Below are 20,422 nucleotides of genomic sequence, written 5' to 3' on the forward strand. Positions count from 1 at the left end.
TCTGAATGGCGTGGGGAACCTGCACAAGCGATCAAGCCACTGCACATGTGACAGGGAGAGTCGCAGCCAGGACGCAGTAGAACTGCGGTGCGAAACCGCATGGCGTCCAGTGAGGTAGCCACCTCACCATAGCATCCCTGCAGCGAACAGGGATGGGTCGTTCACATATGCCAGGAAAAATACCTGACTGAACGCTCGATGGCAGGCTGGGAAGCCACTGGCCCACAACCTGCGACCAGGGGGGCCAGCCCGAGACCCAGCCCGCACGATCCTCTTCATCAGAAAAAACTAACTAATGCTGACAAAAGTAACAGCTAAGTAAAGAAAGAGAAAAAAACTCAAATAAAATCAAAAAGAAGATAAAGGCTGAGACAAAATGCCCCAGCACAGAAATAGCCAGCTAACTCCTAACAGCTAGTCAATGAAACTGAGGTATGGAACAGGAAGCAGGAGGGTATTGACTGAGGGGACCACCCCCTGGGGGTGGGATATGTTAAAAGCTTTAATATTGACATATTCTGTTGCCTAGCTACTCCTACGGAGAAAGGTCAATTACCCCCATTGTGACGAATATGAAGAGGCGGCGACTGTCGGAGGACGTAAGAGAAAGCACCCTTCATTTCTCAAACCGCTATGGTTCATGAAAGAAGCCATAAAGGGTTTACATCATTCTTCTTGAGCATACTGTTAGGAATAAATGTGACTTTGGGATACATGTCCTCCAGTATACAGTTTAAAGTGGATCTTCACCCTCAAATTTAAGTTCCCTCCTCTTCACCCCTCCTATACACACTTTGTTTTTTGTTTATTTTTTAGTGTAAAAATGTCAGGCCTGCCCCACCATGCACATCACTCACCAAGGCGAATGACGTGCATTATGCCCGCTGTGCTATCTGGGATATGCACGTCAAAGGAGAAGAGGGCTGGACCTAGCAGCGCTTCATCGCGAAGCCCATCAACCCGGAAGAGTCGATGGGTCTCCCAATGACGTCACATAGGAAGATGGTGGCACGGGACTGAGTGGGGGCAGAAGTCTGAAAATATTCTGCAGGAAACCGCTGGGTGGTAAGTATCTGAAATGGTTATAACCTGCAACAAAGTTCTGATTGGTAAAAAAATAAAATAGAATTATGGGGTAGGGAGGGCGGAGATCCATTTTAACATGACCAAAGTGTGCAGTTGAACATTACTGTTGGAGAACCAAAAGTAAGGAATATATGAATTCATATTTATTGTCAATCAAACACAACAATAAAAACAGAGAGAAAAAATGTAAAGCAATAATTAGCATTATTGCGGGCTTTACACAAGCAGGCAAACCACATACAAAGATTTTAAAAAATATCAGAAAATAACCTGGCTAAAAGAATCCAGACTGACTCCATTTTCCATTAGGAACTGACGAACATCTTGCACTAATTGTGTTTCTCCCAGAGCAACTCTTACAGCCACACTTCCCTTTCCTTCCTGCAGAAACAAGGGAAAATAGATGAACGTCATTGAAAATATACAAAGCACACATCTTATTATAACCATTATGCTAAAAGTCTGGGCAGCACTTACATGGTCCAACACTTGGCTTTTGCTAGTATTGTACTTCTGAGCAATCACATCGGCCACTGAGCTGGTGCCCATGAACAGCGTATTCCAGTTGTGGGAGCTAAAATCAGATGCACAGATAAATTATCACAGTTTGAAGTTGTGCAGCTGTGACTGCAATCAACAAGCATAAACCGTTGTGTAAAATATGCTGAAAATGCTCTTAAACAAAATCATGAGAAAAAGTTTAATGCACACTTGGCATTAGTTAAAAGAAGTGTCAGCTTGCCACACAAGGCTGTATCCCCAGCCCTATTTAACTGTCAGCCAGGAGATTCCCTGGTAGAAAGCTGAATGTAAACAAAAGGGTGGGGATAGTTGTGATGTCAATGCCCATATTTAGAAAATGACTTGAGTAACTGGGTGGGTGGAGGCCAGGCCCGGACAGGGAAAAAAAATAGGCCCGGGCATTTTGGACTGAGCAGCCCAGGAGGGGGGGGGGCGTGACGGGGGCATGACTGGGGCGTGGCGTTCGTCGGGATGGTTAATGACAGAATTTAATGTTCAAAGATGTGTGGATTCGATTACGGTACCTTTTTTAGATTAATCAGATAGATTGGGTCCAATTTAGATCAGAGCTCCCATATGATGCTGTTTTTTTTTTGTCTTACTTTAAATCCTGTTTTGATGGTTGAGTCCTAAAAATAATATGAAGCAGCACAAGATGACGGTTACTCTAATCAAGGGGTAGACCACCTTTTTGGGCACAATGTGCCGAAAAATGTCTTCAAAGAAATTGGGAGTGCCAGATACATAAAAAACAACTGTCAGCTTCATATAAAGTAACTGCTGTAAACCGCTTGAATAATAGTAAGAAATCAAGTGAGCTTTGCACCTTCACACCTCAGATCACCCCGATTCCTGCACCTTCACACCTCAGATCACCCCAATTCCTGCACTATCACACCTCAGATCACCCCAATTCCTGCACTATCACACCTCAGATCACCCCAATTCCTGCACTATCACACCTCAGATCACCCCAATTCCTGCACTATCACACCTCAGATCACCCCAATTCCTGCACTATCACACCTCAGATCACCCCAATTCCTGCACTATCACACCTCAGATCACCCCAATTCCTGCACTATCACACCTCAGATCACCCCAATTCCTGCACCTTCACACCTCAGATCAGTCCCAATTCCTGCAACTTCACACCTCAGATCACCCCAATTCCTGCACCTTCACACCTCAGATCACCCCAATTCCTGCACTATCACACCTCAGATCACCCCAATTCCTGCACTATCACACCTCAGATCACCCCAATTCCTGCACTATCACACCTCAGATCACCCCAATTCCTGCACTATCACACCTCAGATCACCCCAATTCCTGCACTATCACACCTCAGATCACCCCAATTTCTGCACTATCACACCCTATTAACCGTTGCTGCCTCATATACACCTGTAGGCTGCACTGCACATGCCAAGTACATGTATGGCAGAGAGAGAGAGAGAAGAAAAACAACACAGCAGACAGCCACATGCCACATTACCTTCCTCCGCAGCGTACAGCACATGAAGGAAGGAGGTGGGTGGAGTGATTCAGTAAAAGGCGCAGAGGACGAGATCCTCCTCTGCTATGTGCATGCTGGGTCTTCTCCCCGGGATATCACTGGTTGCTAGATGCCATTCGGCCGGCCATCCTAGCAACCAGTGTAGCTCACAATGAAGCGCCCAGCGCCGGCAGAGGATCAGATCGGAGCGGTCAGCAAAGATACCCAGAGATGACAGGGAAGTGAAGGGCTCAGTTTTTACACATAGTAGCGGCCATACATTTTCGGCATCTTTAACTCCTTATCGGCCGAAATGGGATAGGCTAATTTATGGCCGAAAATATCAGTTGCCAAAATTTCGGTGCATCTCTACTTACATGGCACATGTTCTAGCTGTGACCGTGTGTAGCTGTTTTGAAAACAGCTACACACACACTGTCACTGGCTGCTGCTAGAAAACATGTGCCATGCGGCATGCCAGTTTGCTTGTTACATGTGATGTGACAGCCAGGTGCACATTTTCAAGTTCAAAATGTGCACCTGGCTGTCACATCACATGTAACAAGCAAACTGGCATGCCGCATGGCACATGTTTTCTAGCAGCAGCCAGTGACAGTGTGTGTGTGTAGCTGTTTTCAAAACAGCTACACACGGTCACTGCTAGAACATGTGCCATGTAAGGAAAGGGCACAAAAACAAACACGACAACACCGCTGGGATTTGTGGTTCTGGCCTCCGGCAGAGCATGGTTCACTTCTGGCTTAGCAGCAGGCAGGCAGGCCGCAGGCGTAAAAAACAGATAACAGTCAGCTACACACTGTCACTGCTAGAAAACATGTGCTATGCCAGTTTGCTTGTTACATGTGATGTGACAGCCAGGTGCACATTTTCAACTTGAAAATGTGCACCTGGCTGTCACATCACATGTAACAAGCAAACTGGCATAGCACATGTTTTCTAGCAGTGACAGTGTGTAGCTGTTATCTGTTTTTTACGTCTGCGGCCTGTCTGCTGCTAAGCCAGAAGTTCCAGACAAGAACACCGCTCTTCCGGAGGCCACCCAGAACCACAAATCCCAGCGGTGACAGTGGTGTGTGGTCTGTGGTTTGTAAATTGTGCTGCTGCCCTTCTTTCCTTACCTGTTGTTGCTGTTGATGCCTTGGCTCCTGTCCTGGTCGTGGGTGGTGGTGTTGTTAATGTTGTCTGAGTCTCAGTCTCACACTCGACTCCAGTGCAGCTCCAGGGCAGGCACTAGTGACACTTGACACCCCACACTCTGACTCTGACACTCAGTCACTGTCTCAGGCAGACTGTCAGTTTCTGTCTGCGGTGCAGTGCGGCGCCGGCGACTACTCACTTCCCGATTCTTCCAGACCAGTGACAACACACAAGGCAGCATGGGGTCCCCGCCGGCCTCTAGCTCCACCCCCGGCCTTAGTCACCTGACGTTTCACACACAGTCACACGGTCCATCGACTCCACCCCCTCCTGAGCTACGCTGGATGCCGCTGCGGAGCCGGTGTTCCGTGAGAATTACCTACCCGTGAGAAAAACCTACCCCTCGTCACTTCCGGTTCACGGCACTGTATGGAATGCAGCGCTTACATTAAAACAGCGGGGCTGCAATACGAATCATCTCCGCTCGTGTGCCTGTCACTTCCCTGATCTCGGCAACTAAATATAAAAGCGGCGGCGGGTGTATGTAAACATAAATCACGGAGACGCCAGCCGCTTTTATATTTACTTGCCGAGATCAGGGAAGTGACAGGCACACGAGCGGAGATGATTCGTATTGCAGCCCCGCTGTTTTATTTAACCGCCGCGTGGGTAGGTTTTTTCAACGGTACACTGTGCTATTGCCATACTAGTGCGCATGCGCACTAGTCTGCTCCTCTGTTGTCCCTTTAGGTATCCGGCCCTGTGAGCATGCGCACTGCTGCGCTGCTCAGCTGTTCCTGGCCGGAAGTGACGAGGGGTAGGTAATTCTCACGGGGTAGGTAATTCTCACGGAACACCGGCTGCCAGCTGAAGTTAGCCAGGAGTGGGGAGTCGGGGACAGCAACGGGCGGCCAGATTGTGGTATTGCGGGGCCCGGGCAGTCGGGGACAGTGGCGGGGCGGGCAGGCGGCCAGATTGCAGTAATGCGGCGGCCCTCAGACTCCGCGGAATCGGCCGCGGAGAGGCCAGCAGCGGCAACGGCCGGACACTTACATTATAATGCGCCCTGACTCAGAGCGGAGGCCTCGGCGGCCCACCGGGCATATGCCCGCTGTGCCCAATGGTCAGTCCGGCCCTGGTGGAGGCAGATGTTAACTGTAACTAGGGCTGAAACAACTAATCGACTAAATCGATAATTACAATCGTTGTCAACGATTGTCATTATCGATTAGTTGCTCCGTCGATTAGTTGTGCTGCTTTGTGAACTTTCCCCGCTTGTCAGCAAGCTGTCTGCAGTGTGAAGCCAACGGCTGCATTCACTGTCTCTCTCTCTCACAGCTCTGCACTTCCGTGACCTCCCCCCCCCCCCCTCCCCCCTCCTTTCCTCTCTGCCTTTCCTCTCTGCCTTTCCTCTCTGCCTTTCCTCTCTGCCTTTCCTCTCTGCCTTTCCTCTCTGCCTTTCCTCTCTGCCTTTCCTCTCCGCCTTTCCTCTCCGCCTTCTTGCTGAGGTCAGTGAGGGAGTGAGTCATATCGAGGTGAGGCAGAAAAGAGGACAGAAGCAGCAGAAGTTAACGTGAGTGCCGAGATTAGAGCTACAGTGTCCTGTGACTGTCCATCCATGCAATGCAGCCAGCCAAAAAATATAATAAAAGCTTCTCCAGATAAGAGTTAATATTCCTTATAAAGTGCAATATTCTAATAGAAAAATAAGTGATTAAAAACGTCCATATAGCACATAAAGGGGGTCTTTCTATGCTGCCTATTTCATATCTATGGCTGACATGGATGTTTTTATTCACTTATTTTTCTATTATAATATTGCACCTTATAAGGAATATTAACTCTTTTATCTAGATAAGCATTTATTATATTATTTACAGTATATAGGAGCTTAATTAAGAAAAAAAAAAAAAAAGTTTTGGTATAAGGCTCGGTTCACATTTGTGCGATGCGGGAAGGCTGCGAATATGCAGCGTGTTCCCGCATCGCATCCACACAAGAGGCAGTTCACACTGCTATATGCGATACGCAGAGGGTGTCAATTAAATGTTAACGACACCCCCAGTTTGATCGCATATCGCAGGGCGATCTGACAGTTCGCACAGGATCGGATCGCACAAGTGTGAACCACTGTGCGATCCAATCCTGAGGCGGCTCAAAAAATGCCTCATGTGCGAGTTTGGTGCGGATGCGCTGCGAATTCAGCCATACAAAGTGTATGGCTGAACTCGCATCCGCACATGAGATCGCATGTAATTTAGGAGCAGTGCGCTCCGAATTACATGCGATCTCGCAAACCGCACAAGTGTGAACCGGCACTAAGTGCTGGTTCACACTACTGCGGGTGCGCTGATTCGCACTGCACCCGCACAAAAGTCGCACATGACCCTTTTTTTCAGCCGCATCAGGATTGGATCGCGCAGTGGTTCACACTTGTGCGATCCGATCCTGTGCGAACTGTCAGATCGCACTGCGATATGCGATCAAACTGAGGGTGTCGTTAACATTTAATTGACACCCCTGCGTATCGCATATGGCAGTGTGAACTGCCTCTTGTGCAGATGCGATGCGGGAACAGGCTGCGAATTCGCAGCCTTCCAGCATCGCACAAGTGTGAACCGGCACTTACACTCTGTTTGCTCATTATTATTTTAAATAAATGAAAAAAAAGGCATATTGAGTTTTTTTTATTATTTTATCCGATTAATCGGTTAATAGAAAAAATAATCGGCAACTAATCGATTATTAAAATAATCGTTAGTTGCAGCCCTAACTGTAACACGGACTAGTTCCCCATCAGGTCCACTTAACTTTGTGATTGACAGTGGATTGCACTCCGGCCTCAAGGCCAGGCACCAACAGGTTCATGTTGTGACAATGTGTATATATGTGTGTGTGTGTTTGTGTATAGAATGGTTTTATCATCACTCCTAGTCACCTTAGTGAATTTTATGAGTGAGGCTTGAAACAATGCTATTTCTTTTTTTTCAGCTTTGCAAGCACATTCTTAAAATAATGATTAAACATTAAAGTGGTTCTAAAGTCCACACAGGCCTTACTATGGGGGCACCCAGAAGAAGGAGAGGAGAGTGCCAGCAGGGGCCTGCCAGAGGTAAGGAGCCAGTCTGTACAATATTGTTGCACACAGCAGGTAATTTAAACATCTTTTTATTTTACAAAAAAAAAACTATAGCCTTTAACCACTTGTCAGCCCCGGCCAGGCAAAGTGACGTACCGGTACGTCACTAGCCTGTCACTGGCTTGTGAGCCAATAGCGGGCGAGCGCGCGCCCGCTGAGGCGCGCGCCCACCCCGGCTCGTTCCCTAACAAGTCAGTGCGTGTGACCGGCGGACCCCGATATCCACCGGTCACTCGCGATCGTTCGCCGGGAAGGGAGAAAGGCAGGCGGCTAATGTAAACAAGTCGCCAGTCATTCTCCCCTGTGTAAAAATGGAGATCAGACGGTTCTACTATGTAGGACCGTTGATCTCTGTTTTTACATTAGTAGCCATGTCCAATCACAGTTAGAAACACGCCCCTAAGACACACTTAACCCCTCCTTCTCCAATACAGTTAACCCCTTCCCTGCCAGTGTCATTTTTACAGTAACAGTGCATATGTATAGCACTGATTACTGCAGTAATGTCACTGGTAACCCCAAAAGTGTCAAAAATGTCAGTCAAGGGTCCGATCTGTCCGCCGCAATGTCGCAGTCCCACAAAAAAAAAAAAAAAAACGCAGATCGCTGCCATTACTCGTTAAAAAAAAAAACACACCAAAAATGACAAAAGTCTTTCCCTTTGATAGTAAACGCGATAACTTTTGCGCAAACCAATCAAAATATGCTTTTTGAGATTTTTTTTACCAAACATATGTAGCATAAAACAAATTGGCCGAAAATTTTAAAAAATGTTGATTTTTACATTTTTTTTTGGGAATTTCATATAAAAAAATTTGAAAAATATTGTTATTTTTGCAAAATTGACGCTCTTTTTTTGTTTATAGCGCATGATCAAAAAATCGCACAGGTGATCAAATACCACCAAAAGAAAGCTCTGTTTGTGGGGAAAAAAAGGATGTGAAATTCGTTTAGGTACAGCGTCGCACGACCACGCAATTGTCTGTTAAAGACACGCAGTAAAAAAAAAAAAAATCGCAAAAAACCCCCTGGTCAAGAAGGGGGTAAAATCTTCCGGGGCTTAAGTGGTTAATATGGCTTTAACACACGGCATTATTTAATAAACTGGCAAAATAACAGGAAGGGCCAAAACTGAAACAGGAAACAATGGTGCCACATGCTTGGGTATGCAGTGTGTCCTCTTTGGATAACTATGACATTGTGTATGAAGTGAGTCAAAACAGCAAACTAAATATTGTAAAGAAAACAAATTGCAATCTGACCACAGAGGTCTGACATGATGGTATTTTCATGATGATGACAAATTGTACAGCTTCTGGTGACACAAATGTTCCTGATAATCATGGTTCCTTCAGTCTCTACTTTCTGTTTATTGAGAATATTTTGAAAGTCCTATACAAGACTATACTATTACAAATAATTGAATGAGATCAATAATGCTTGTAACAAGCAAAGTAATTGATAGAATTCACTCAAAAGTCAGCATTTCTAGCTCTCCTGTGTTATAGAAAGTACCTGGAGCTATTGGCCTTTTCCTTCAGAGCCTTTTGTTTCTTGTATCCAGAGGATTCTGTAGCCCCCTCAGCTTCCTCTTCTTTTTTTATTGTTGAGGGAAGAACATGCAACAACCGGCCCTGTGGAGCAAAGATATTGTTAACAAGGAATCTTACCGAACTGTACCCAAATACATCTCAATGTACAAAAGCAGCACTAGTTTAAGAATGCACATGCTGATACAAATGGGAGGGATCAAACACAATGGCACACTGTTAACAACAACATAAATACATAGTGATTATATATACATATATATATATATATATATATATATATATATATATATATATACACACACACACACAATTATAGCAATCCCACTTTGGCCACTGATGGCTAGATCACTGAGGTCAATGAAGCGTAGATACCCATCAGCAGCAACATCAGTAGCATCAGGGTAACGTTCAAAGGTGGCTAATCATTTGCTGTAACCTAAAACGCATGCTCCTGGAAAATTTGCATGCTTTGAATAGATGGTTAATATCCAATTACCTCCTTTAATAAAATGCAGCTATGACTAGAAGATCAAAAACACAAAGAAATATCTGCATTTGGATAAAAATACATAAACGCAGCCAGCACCAATGGTTTGATTACACACCAAAAGAAATATACAGTACTAAAGGTGGCAGTGCCAATTAAAAGTCTCTATAAAGCAGTAAAAAGAAGTCCGTATAACGTGTAGATGAGAAGGATCACCAAACACCAGTAACAGCGGAGAAAGGCATGATCAAATCACCACTGCTGTGTGAGAAAACACTAATCTGCTTACCAGATTGTGTTGACTCTCTACACGTCCCTAGGTGGGACGGGACTACGTGACGTAAGCACGCTATAAGCCGCGGCTATCTTTGAAATTCTATTTGACATGTCTAACCTTTTTATGCTTGTGAGTGTAATAGTCTTCAAATAAAGTAGCGATTTTATATTTTTAAGACATACTGTACCCATTGTGTTGTCATCCGCATTCCTTTGCGTTTACCGTGCATCTCTAGCTGGAGATGGGACCCTTTCAGGTATATCTTAGTGAAGCAGCCTGTGATGACGGATGGCACAGCGAGACAACAGAAGCTCCATCTAGCCATTTCACATGCTGGTGTTGACGATCTGGTAAGCAGATTAGTGTTTTCTCACACAGTGGTGGTAATTTTATCATACCTTTCTCCGCTGTTACTGGTGTGCGGTGATCCTTCTCATCTACACATTATACGGACTTCTTATTACTGCTTTATAGAGATTTAATTGGCCCTGCCCACTTTAGTATTGTATATGACTTTAGGATCATCTGATGATCTGATAGAAAAACTTGTCAGTATGTGTCTAATGGAAACACATCCTCAGTATAGAGGTCCCTCATGGCTATCTCCTGGTAAAGTACATTTGGGTGCAAAACACAGAAAGTGGATTTGAGTAAGCCCCGATTTACACTAAAAATCGCCTATGAAATGCACGGAAATGCGAACCGCATTCCTGTGCAATTTACATGTGACTCAGTGCAATGCAATTAAGCCCAATATTTTTGAATGGGTTTAAATTGCACCGCAATGCACCAAAGGAGTGCATGCACTACTTTTGGAAATGCACTGTAACCGGATAGTATGGTAGGTTTGTACCATACTATCAATCGGGTGTAGGCAAGCGCACTGCATTTGCAACCTGCGTTTGGGGCGTCATCAACATTGCACTGACACTGCTGCAAATCGCAAAGGTAGTGTGTTTTGAATGCGGTGCGGCAAATTCGTATGGATTGCAAGTTTCCCGAACTGTGTTGTAGTGTCAACCAGGCCTTATTGACATGCAAAAAAACAGGCACAGTGACATCTGCAGTTTGGAGCAGTTTATTTGGAAACAAACTTCCAGTGATCACCAAGGTTTGCTTTTACACTACTCACTTGATCAGGAACCATACGGACTGGCTCCTGATCATTACTCTGAGACCTACAGGTGCAGGCAACACCATGGTTTCAGAACTAGAAGCACCTACACTGATTGTTCTAAGTTCACAGCTGCAAAAATGCAATTTTCTCTTTGGGTAATAATTTAGAGATCAGAATCATCTACAGCTAAACAGATATACTGTATCTAATACAACAAAGCACACACATTTATCAAAGTACAGAAATTCCCATCTATTTATTGCTATTACCTTTACAGGGAAAAATACCTATAATTCACATACTTATACAGGAAATATTGATCAGACAGCATCATGAAGAATAAGGAACACACCAGGCAGGTCCGAGATACTGTTGTGGAGAAGTTTAAAGCCGGATTTGGATACAAAAAGATTTCCCAAGCTTTAAACATCCCAAGGAGCACTGTGCAAGCGATAATATTGAAATGGGAGTATCAGACCACTGCAAATCTACGAAGACCTGGCCGTCCCTCTAAACATTCAGCTCATACAAGGAGAAGACTGATCAGAGATGCAGCCAAGAGGCCCATGATCACTCTGGATGAACTGCAGAGATCTACAGCTGAGGTGGGAGACTCTGTCCATAGGACAACAATCAGTCGTATACTGCACAAATCTGGCCATTATGGAAGAGTGGCAAGAAGAAAGCCATTTCTTAAAGATATTCATAAAAAGTGTCGTTTAAAGTTTGCCACAAGCCACCTGGGAGACACACCAAACATGTAGAAGAAGGTGCTCTGGTCAGATGAAACAAAAATCGAACTTTTTGGCAACAATGCAAAACGTTATGTTTGGCGTAAAAGCAACACAGCTCATCACCCTGAACACACCATCCCCACTGTCAAACATGGTGGTGGCAGCATCATGGTTTGGGCCTGCTTTTCTTCAGCAGGGACAGGGAAGATGGTTAAAACTGATGGGAAGATGGATGGAGCCAAATACAGGACCATTCTGGAAGAAAACCTGATGGAGTCTGCAAAAGACCTGAGACTGGGATGGAGATTTGTCTTCCAACAAGACAATGATCCAAAACATAAAGCAAAATCTACAATGGAATGGTTCACAAATAAACATATCCAGGTGTTAGAATGGCCAAGTCAAAGTCCAGACCTGAATCCAATCGAGAATCTGTGGAAAGAACTGAAAACTGCTGTTCACAAACGCTCTCCATCCAACCTCACTAAGCTTGAGCTGTTTTGCAAGGAGGAATGGGCAAAAATTTCAGTCTCTCGATGTGCAAAACTGATAGAGACATACCCCAAGCGACTTACAGCTTTAATCGCAGCAAAGCGATTTACAGCTGTAATCGCAGCAAAAGGCGGCGCTACAAAGTATTAACTTAAGGGGGCTGAATAATTTTGCACGCCCAATTTTTCAGTTTTTTATTTGTTAAAAAAGTTTGAAATATCCAATAAATTTCGTTCCACTTGTTGATTCTTCACAAAAAATTAGTTTTATAACTTTAGGTTTGAAGCCTGAAAAGTTCAAGGGGGTCGAATACTTTCGCAATGCACTATATATATATATATATATATATATATATATAAACCTACATTTCCAATTAGTCCCTGCCCTTTCTTACACAAAGTACTGCAATAGATATTCAAGCCTGTCATGGTAAAACTATTTTGCAATTTAAAAAGTAGAATAGAATAGTGAATACCCTCTGCGCTACTTGGTAGTGAGTAGTATAAAACATCACATGGTAAAATATTAAATCAAGTATATGGACTACTGGTTGCTGCAACATTTATTGTGTTCCTACAGTAATAAGAATAGTGTAATGGAAATGGAGTTGCGCAGCCTCACAGTTAAGTGTCAAAGTATATAAAATGGTAAAGAAAATACAAAACTTGACTGTGCCAATTTTACATATAATATTCCACATCCCAATGTCCAGTGTTAATAAATATTAGTCACATCCACTGTGCATCCATATGAATATAAAATAAATGAATGTAAAAAGTCCATATACTTTAGTGAACAGCCAACTAGTGTACTTCCACCTTCACTCCTCACCACTGTGCTCACAGAACTCTTACCTTACTTATCATTCAAATAAGCCTTATGGTTAAGCTTGGTAGATGGTATCGTCATCCGGGAAATGCCAGTATTCTCTCAATATGCCCAGGTTTAGGATATAAAATAAAAGGGGGTTGGTCCCTTAAGGCACCACTGCGGTTGCTCATCAACATGTTAGGATAAAGCAAAGAATGCCTCCCATAGTGTGATATTGTAAAACAATAATGATGTATTCAATTAAAAGACTTTCACATTGAATAGTTAGTAGAAACGCATAGAAACAATCTGTATACTGAGCATGTATAGGTTTGTGACATCACTTTTCCGGTCCAGTTTGGGTTTTCCGGACCAGAAGGGATGTCACAAACCTATACATGCTCAGTATACAGATTGAATAGGTAGTAGAAACGCATAGAAACAATCTAAGAGTATTTTTAATCAAATAAATCAGCATAAGGTGAGAACACAGTGGTGACGCATGAAGGTGGAAGTACACTAGTTGGCTGTTCACAAAAGTATATGGACCGGTTTACATCATGGAAGAGGAGTGGTTTATACACCACGTTTGGAAAATAGAATTGTCACATTTATTTTATATTCATATGGATGCACAGTGGATTTCCCTATGTTGCACATTTAACCCTGAACATCAGGATGTGGAATATTATATGTAAATTTGGCAAGTCAAGTTTTGTATTTGCTTTACAGTTTTATATACTTTGACACTTAAAGCGGAGTTCCAGCCTTTTCACTCACCTGTCCAACGGTCCAGCGATGCGGCCGCCCGAAGCCTCGATCCTCTTCCCTCTGGTCTCGGCGGCGCCGGCATCACTGCTGTGGGCACCTGGCTGTGACAGTTTGCGGCTTCACAGCCGGGTACCCACTGCGCATGCGCGAGTTGCGCTGCGCGTCTTGATTGGCCGGCAATCTTCTGGGACCTCTGACATGTCCCAGAAGATTGCAGGGAGGGAGGGGGAGAGGAGAACTTCCGTTCAGGGCGCCGCGGCGCTCCGAGCGGAAGTGGGAGCGGGTACCTGTCAAAACTAGGTACCCGCTCCCCCCCCCCCCCCAAAAAAAATGACATGCCAAATGTGGCATGTCAGGGGGTTAGAATACTTAAAGCGGAAGTTCCACTTTTGGGTGGAACTCCGCTTTAACTGTGAGGCTGCACAACTCCATTCACATTACACTAATTTAAAAATATTTCAATATCAAAAGGGTTTATTCTTAACAGTGGCAGCAAGGAACCAATATCTAATGAGAACTGTCTACAGTACAGTCTGCAATGAAAAATTCTGAAAGTGTAATAAGGACTCCACAAATCCTGGCTCCTGGCACAGGTTATTGTGACCCTGTACTTTAAATCATTTTTTTTCTGTAACAACTGTTGCGTGCCCTACAACTCAATCTTCTTTTAGGAATTGCTCATTGGTGTCATAGCAGAGGCCTAAGCCAGTCAAGTAAGTTAAAGATTAAGCAAAAGACTAAAGTCTCATAAAGTTTAGACTTTTTTTGACCCACCTGAAATATCTGTCCGTCAACTTCTGCGTAGGCTTTAACAGCATGTTCTGTAATAAGGAACGTAACAAAGGCAAAGCCTTTTGGTTTCTTTGTTAGCTTGTCAATGGGAAAATGGATCTCAGAAATTTGTCCTAAAGGGAAAAAACAAAAGAAATCATTTTAGTCGATGAACCTTTAACATCACATATAGTTAAAGTGGTAGTTGAGGAGCCCTACAGTGTTTATTTTTTCCCTGTAAATACATTTAATGGAGTTATTATGTATCTATAGCTAATACTTTTTTTTTTGTTGTTTTTTTTTTAGTTTTAGCTAGTGTGGTTAAAGGGTTAGAACCCTTGTAAGATTTTTAAAAGGAAATTTTTAAAAGGAAATTTTAATTAAAAATTAAAACTACTAAGGAGCGGCTGTGGGCTGTATTGCAGAAATTACATACTATAAGCTCAATTCGCAAAGCTTTAACACGAGGATAAGGCTCTTTATTTTCAGCCATGTGATGTAATTTTCAAATCTCATTGGACTCAAATAAAATAATGGTCACGGTTTCCAAAATAGCTTGGTGAATTGCAACTTATCTGTCTTCTGCAACAAAACGAATTGCCTGTTTAGAATATTTTAAAAAATGTGCTGCACAGTGTACATTCTTAGGATGAATACATTCCAATACAGCTCCCTGAGAAATTTTTACAAGACTTACAAGCTCAATTCTTGTGATATATATGATTTGGGGAAAAAGCTAGAGTTAAAAATTAATCTTCACTCTCCCAAAATCCAGGGGCAGATATGGATTTCCAGAACCTGTAAAATATATTGAGGCCATTCATTTTACCAGATTTCTAGACTAGTACAAAAAGCCTTGGATAGGGCTAGAACAATCCTTCCCTTTGACCTTAATGTCAGGCCTTTCTTGATTAGATAGAGACGACTTTATACCACTTAAGTTCACAAATCCCTCTCTTTGGCCCCCCATTTAAGACAAATCAGGCTCCTAGACTATTGCCCTGACTCCCATGCCAAGCCCTATGACCTTGGTCCTCGGATCCCCACAACTCTCTGAGTACTTTAGATCCTCAATTGCAAACGCTAATACAGAACTGCATTTTTAAGACTGGCCCATTCTTCCTTTCAAAACAAAACGATGAAAAGCACTAAACTTATGTCAACCTACCAGAAGAATTCAATTTCATCAGAGGTTTTCAACTTGGCTCCTATCTTCGATTTTTACCAGATGCACAGATAGTAATCCGCACTAGAACCCCATTTGAAAAATAATGCATAGACCAAACCACAATCTGACATTCTCCATCCTTAGTCTACTTACAATAATCACAGAAGGCCACCAAGAAGACCTCCAATTCTTAGAGAAATGGGAGGAAGACTATACTTTCCCAGGCCCAAAAAGATTGCATTATCCATTTCACACACAAAACTTCCTTGCCAAGAAGCACCATATAAACTGCTGACATGATGGCACAAGAGTCCCAAGAAACTACATCAGATTTACCCCACAAGGTCCTCTCAATTATGCTAGAGCTGCTGCCAGTAAAGAAAGTGAATTACAAAAATTCCCTCCTCAAACATCTTCTGGCTGCAGCCAAGGCACGTATACCCACAGTGTGAAAAATAAACAGGGAAGTGAAGCGCTCACATAGTTGGTGTAACATGCAGTGGTATACCAGAATTAGTGAGATTCAGCATATGGGGAATCTTACTTTAGCCCTGAAAAACCAGAAAGAGAAATACTTCCGTATTTGGACATCTTGGTATCTATACAAGGATACCAAGACCCCAATTCGACCAGAACCACCTGGTCTCATAACTCCTGACAACCAAAACCCCCCGTGATGAGGTGGGGGGGGGGGGGTGTGGTCCGGGGAGAAATACAGAGCCCTATCCACCTACTCCCCCCGCTCCCCCACCCCACCCCACATACACACAATTTTTTCTCTCTCTTGCTTTCCTTCTAATACCCGCCTCACGTGACCATTCTATACATAGTAGTTCTGCTTTATCCTGTCTGTCTTTTTCCCCGGTTACAATCCATTCCTCTACCTCCAAGAAAGGTAAAACAAGAAATAATAGCTTTTAATTAAAAACTCAATTAGAGTTAGAGTAACATGTTTATCCATGGACAGAAGACCTGACAAGTTACTGAACAATTACTGATTTTGTATACACAGATTGTAAATCTGTAGATTATGTGTGTGGTTGCTTTAAACTGGTTCTAAAGTAAAAATGTTTTTTACCTTAATGCATTCTGGCATTAAAGGTAAAAAAAACACCCCACTACCTGTCCTAGCCTCCTCCTGCCCCTAAACACTCACCTGGTTCTTGTCACTGATCCAGCGCTGTGCAGGCAACAGCCCCACTCCTCCACGTCCTAGTCTCACAAGACACACAGGCAGCAGCGGGAGCCAATGTCTTCTGCTGCAGTCAGTAAAATGCCTATGAGGAGGGGGCTGCAGTGTGGCTTACCATCACTCTGTGTCTATGGACACACACAGCCCTGATCAAAAGGTTGCCTGCACGGGTACCCCTTTAGGTAAGGGACTGTTCTGTGCATTATTAGTTATCATGAATAACTTTTTTTTTTATTTTAAAACAAAAATGAAAACCCTTTAGTAGAACATGTATCACTTTAAGAGTATATCTTTAAACAGTTGTCGATCCTTCTGCTTCCTTCCTAAATTAAATAATTAAATTAGAAACAAAAGGATACAATTCTTTTGTCATACAATTCTTATAATGCCATAATTTATTTCTTAAATGTTACCAACTGGGAAGACTATTTTACAAAAATTTACCGTATTTGGAGAACAATGCCTCTAGGTCTGCCTCAGTGCAGCTGTAGGGCAGATTTCGAACAAACAGTCTTCCAGATTCTGACAAATCCTCTTGCAGCTCAGAATCATTATTCTTCTTTTCCCATGGTCTAGTATGTATTTTCTCTGAGACTGAAGTGACCTTTGCTTGCTCAGCCCGAAACACTTCTATGTATCTTCCACCTACAAGACAGTGCTACAGTATCAATAATCACAATCTGTTAACACAAGACTGACAAAAGCCTGATACACAAGGACCAAATATCGGCCGGTTCAACAGAAACTAGAGCTGCAAGATTAATTGTAAAAAAGAAAATTGTGATCTCGATTCACACCACCCCCCACGATCTCCATCCAGCATGTTCACGATTCTCATCAGTACATACCTTGTGGCGGGATGGTAAAGTGAAGGTAGCCTAGAGCAGAGGGACTAAAGGGGGAGCAGTCAGCCGTGGTGGAGCCAGCGTGAAATGCAAATGGCGCCGATACCGGAACAGACGTCAGCAGGATTCCACCGATGCCGACAGCTTGCCCTTCAGTCCCTCTGCTCCAGGCTACCTTTACCTTAGCTCTTCGTAGCATAGACCAGCAGGGACGCTCATGAAAATATTACTGGGTGGGGAATGATGAAAACTGCATAATTATTTTTATTTAAATACTAGTTCAATATTTTCCAGTAATTCCTTTAAATATAGTATCTTGGCTTATTTAGATAATATATACACGCCTTTTAAAAGTTTCTGTGGAATGTATCAGATGGGTATGCCTGCTAAAAAGACTTGTTTACCAAAATGGTCAAACTATATAGCTCTTTATTACTATTAAGTCACCGGGCCTTTTTTTTCTAAAATCCCTTTGAGTCCAAGAGCAACTTTTTCATTTCAGCTATGTCCGCACATTATACATTTTAGGTTTTGCAGTCTTGCAGTCTACTGCAACATATAAAATACATCCTTTTTTGGGGACAGATAAGTTTTGGTTAGGTAGCAAACCTAGATACATTACTGCTATCACGTTTGATGACCTAATGTTTAGATGTTGTAAATCTTTAAAATAAAAAAAATTGTCAGAATCATAATCTTTATTCGAAGCAAAAAATGTGCGATTCTCATTTTTTTCCAGAATCGTGCAGCTCTACAGAAACTGGCGGACATTCAGCCTGTGTGTACAGCAGCCTGTCCGACAGGTCGAGCTTCAGGCTTTTGTAGAACGGGCATGCCAGAAAAAACATCTGCCATTTGGCATCCGATCAGCGCTCGCAGTCAATGGCTGCAAGCTCTGACCAGTGTGTTCTGGCGCGGCGGGGCAGCCCCCCTGTCAGAACACAAAAGCTTAGAGGGGAGATCGCTGTACTAACATTTCATAGGTAGATAGTACAGAGAGCTCCTTGTAAGAAACCTTCTTCCTCCAAACATGGCAAGTCGAGTTAATGCCAGAGAGCTCAATTTTGGTTTCATTTGACCACAGCACTTTCTCCCAACCCTTCTCTGAATAATTTAGATGTTCATTGGCATGACTGTACATGTGCCTTTTTGATGGAAGGGGATTCATCGTGTTTGGAGGAAGAAAAATGCTGACTATGACTCCAAGAACACCGTCCCTACAGTCAAGTACGGAGGTGGAAACATTATGCTTTGGAGCTGTTTCTCCCCTAAAAAAGGTACAGAACAACTTTGCCGCATTAAGGGGCCAATGAATGGGGCCATGTATTGTAAAATTTTGGTTGAAAACCTTCTTCCCTCAGCCAGAACACTGAAGATGGGTCATGGATGGTTCTTTTAGCATGACAATGACCGAAAACATACAACCAAGGCAACAAAAGAGTGTCTCAAGGAGAAGCACATTAAGGTCATTGGCCTTGCCAATCTCCAGACCTTAATCCTATAGATAATTTATGGAGGGAGCTGAAACTTCAAATTGCCAAGCGAAAGTCAAGAAACCTTGTGGATTTAGAGAAGGTCTGTAAAAAGAGTGGACCAAAATCCCTCCTGAGATGTGTGTAAACCTGGTTACTAACTGCAAGAAACATCTTACCTCTGTGCTTGCCAACAAGGGTTTCTCCACCAAGTACTAAGTCATGTTTTGCTTGGCAACTCAATTTATAATGTTTGTATCATGTGTTTTTTCAGGATTTTTGGTCTAAATTCGGCCTCTATCATTTAAATACACCCATGATAAAAATATAGACCCTATAATTTCTTTGTAAGTGGGCAAACTTACAAACTTACAAAATCTGTGGGGGAACAAATAATTATTTTCCCCACTGTACATAAGGTTATACAATCCACAAATTTATCATAAAACATCACTTTAAATTATTTTTCTCTAATAATGAGCACATTTGTTAATTATTGTAATAAAAGATTACACTGCTTGTGGCAGAGTTCTCAATCAGAGTCCATAATATTAACAAAACTAGGTAACTTGCATGTAGAGTCATGCAGAATACTTAAGAAAGGAAATAACCAATAACAATTCTTTCACTTGACTCTGCAACAGATCTTTATCCAACCAATAAAATCATATAAAATAATATAGAACAACTGTAATGTAAATAAATTGTTGAGTTATCCATATTATCACCTTGTATATATTAAATAAAACTAGAAATTAATGCAAAGCTCAGTTACAGATCAAGTGACAGCAAACAAACAAATGCCACTGCATCCCCCAAATCCCAGAATCAGTCACTCACCCATATAGTCCTTGTTCTTTTTAAGGGCTTTTTGAATCTCCTCTTCATTTTTCAAATCCACAAAAATATAACCTACACAACAGATGTACAAGAATGAATACACCAATGTTTTGTTTTCTGTTAGATTATCAAGTTTATATGTTTATCACAGGAAGATGCATACAGCAATTTTCAATAAAATACTGCATAGCACTAAATAAGTCTAAACTTCTGACAGACTAAAAGTCTCCAGCAATAAGGTTCTTTGTGACAGAAAAATCTGCAACTTTTAAGACCTGACTAATGCAGGCCATACATGGGTCGAATTCCGAACAAATGTTCTTTCGAAAGTCAGACATTTTGTGTGTTTTGCAACCATTGATTTCGAACTTCGGCCAACCAAGCCTTCAATTTCACCTAATTTTTCTACAGATAAGTAATTTTGTGGCCCATGAATTCTCTTTTCTTTCCAGGTCACAGCTCATTTCTTTTTCGATTATGTTTTTAGTA

The 20,422-nt window shown here is 42.6% G+C and overlaps 1 protein-coding gene across 1 annotated transcript in view; it reads right to left on the bottom strand.

Moving 5' to 3' along the window:
- The window catches only part of RBM19 (RNA binding motif protein 19), a 148,705-nt gene that overhangs the window by 90,114 nt on the left and 38,169 nt on the right, over positions 1 to 20,422 (bottom strand). The window contains exons 9-14 of the mRNA XM_082253230.1: positions 19,934 to 20,005; positions 17,221 to 17,421; positions 14,420 to 14,550; positions 8,920 to 9,038; positions 1,564 to 1,660; positions 1,357 to 1,467 (exon numbers count right to left, since the gene is read on the bottom strand). Of these exons, the coding sequence (XP_082109356.1) occupies positions 1,357 to 1,467; positions 1,564 to 1,660; positions 8,920 to 9,038; positions 14,420 to 14,550; positions 17,221 to 17,421; positions 19,934 to 20,005 (731 nt within the window). The remainder of the gene's footprint in view (positions 1 to 1,356; positions 1,468 to 1,563; positions 1,661 to 8,919; positions 9,039 to 14,419; positions 14,551 to 17,220; positions 17,422 to 19,933; positions 20,006 to 20,422) is intronic.

Source organism: Pelophylax lessonae, assembly GCF_965119305.1.
Source record: "Pelophylax lessonae genome assembly, chromosome: 1".
Classification (NCBI taxonomy): Eukaryota; Metazoa; Chordata; class Amphibia; order Anura; family Ranidae; genus Pelophylax; species Pelophylax lessonae.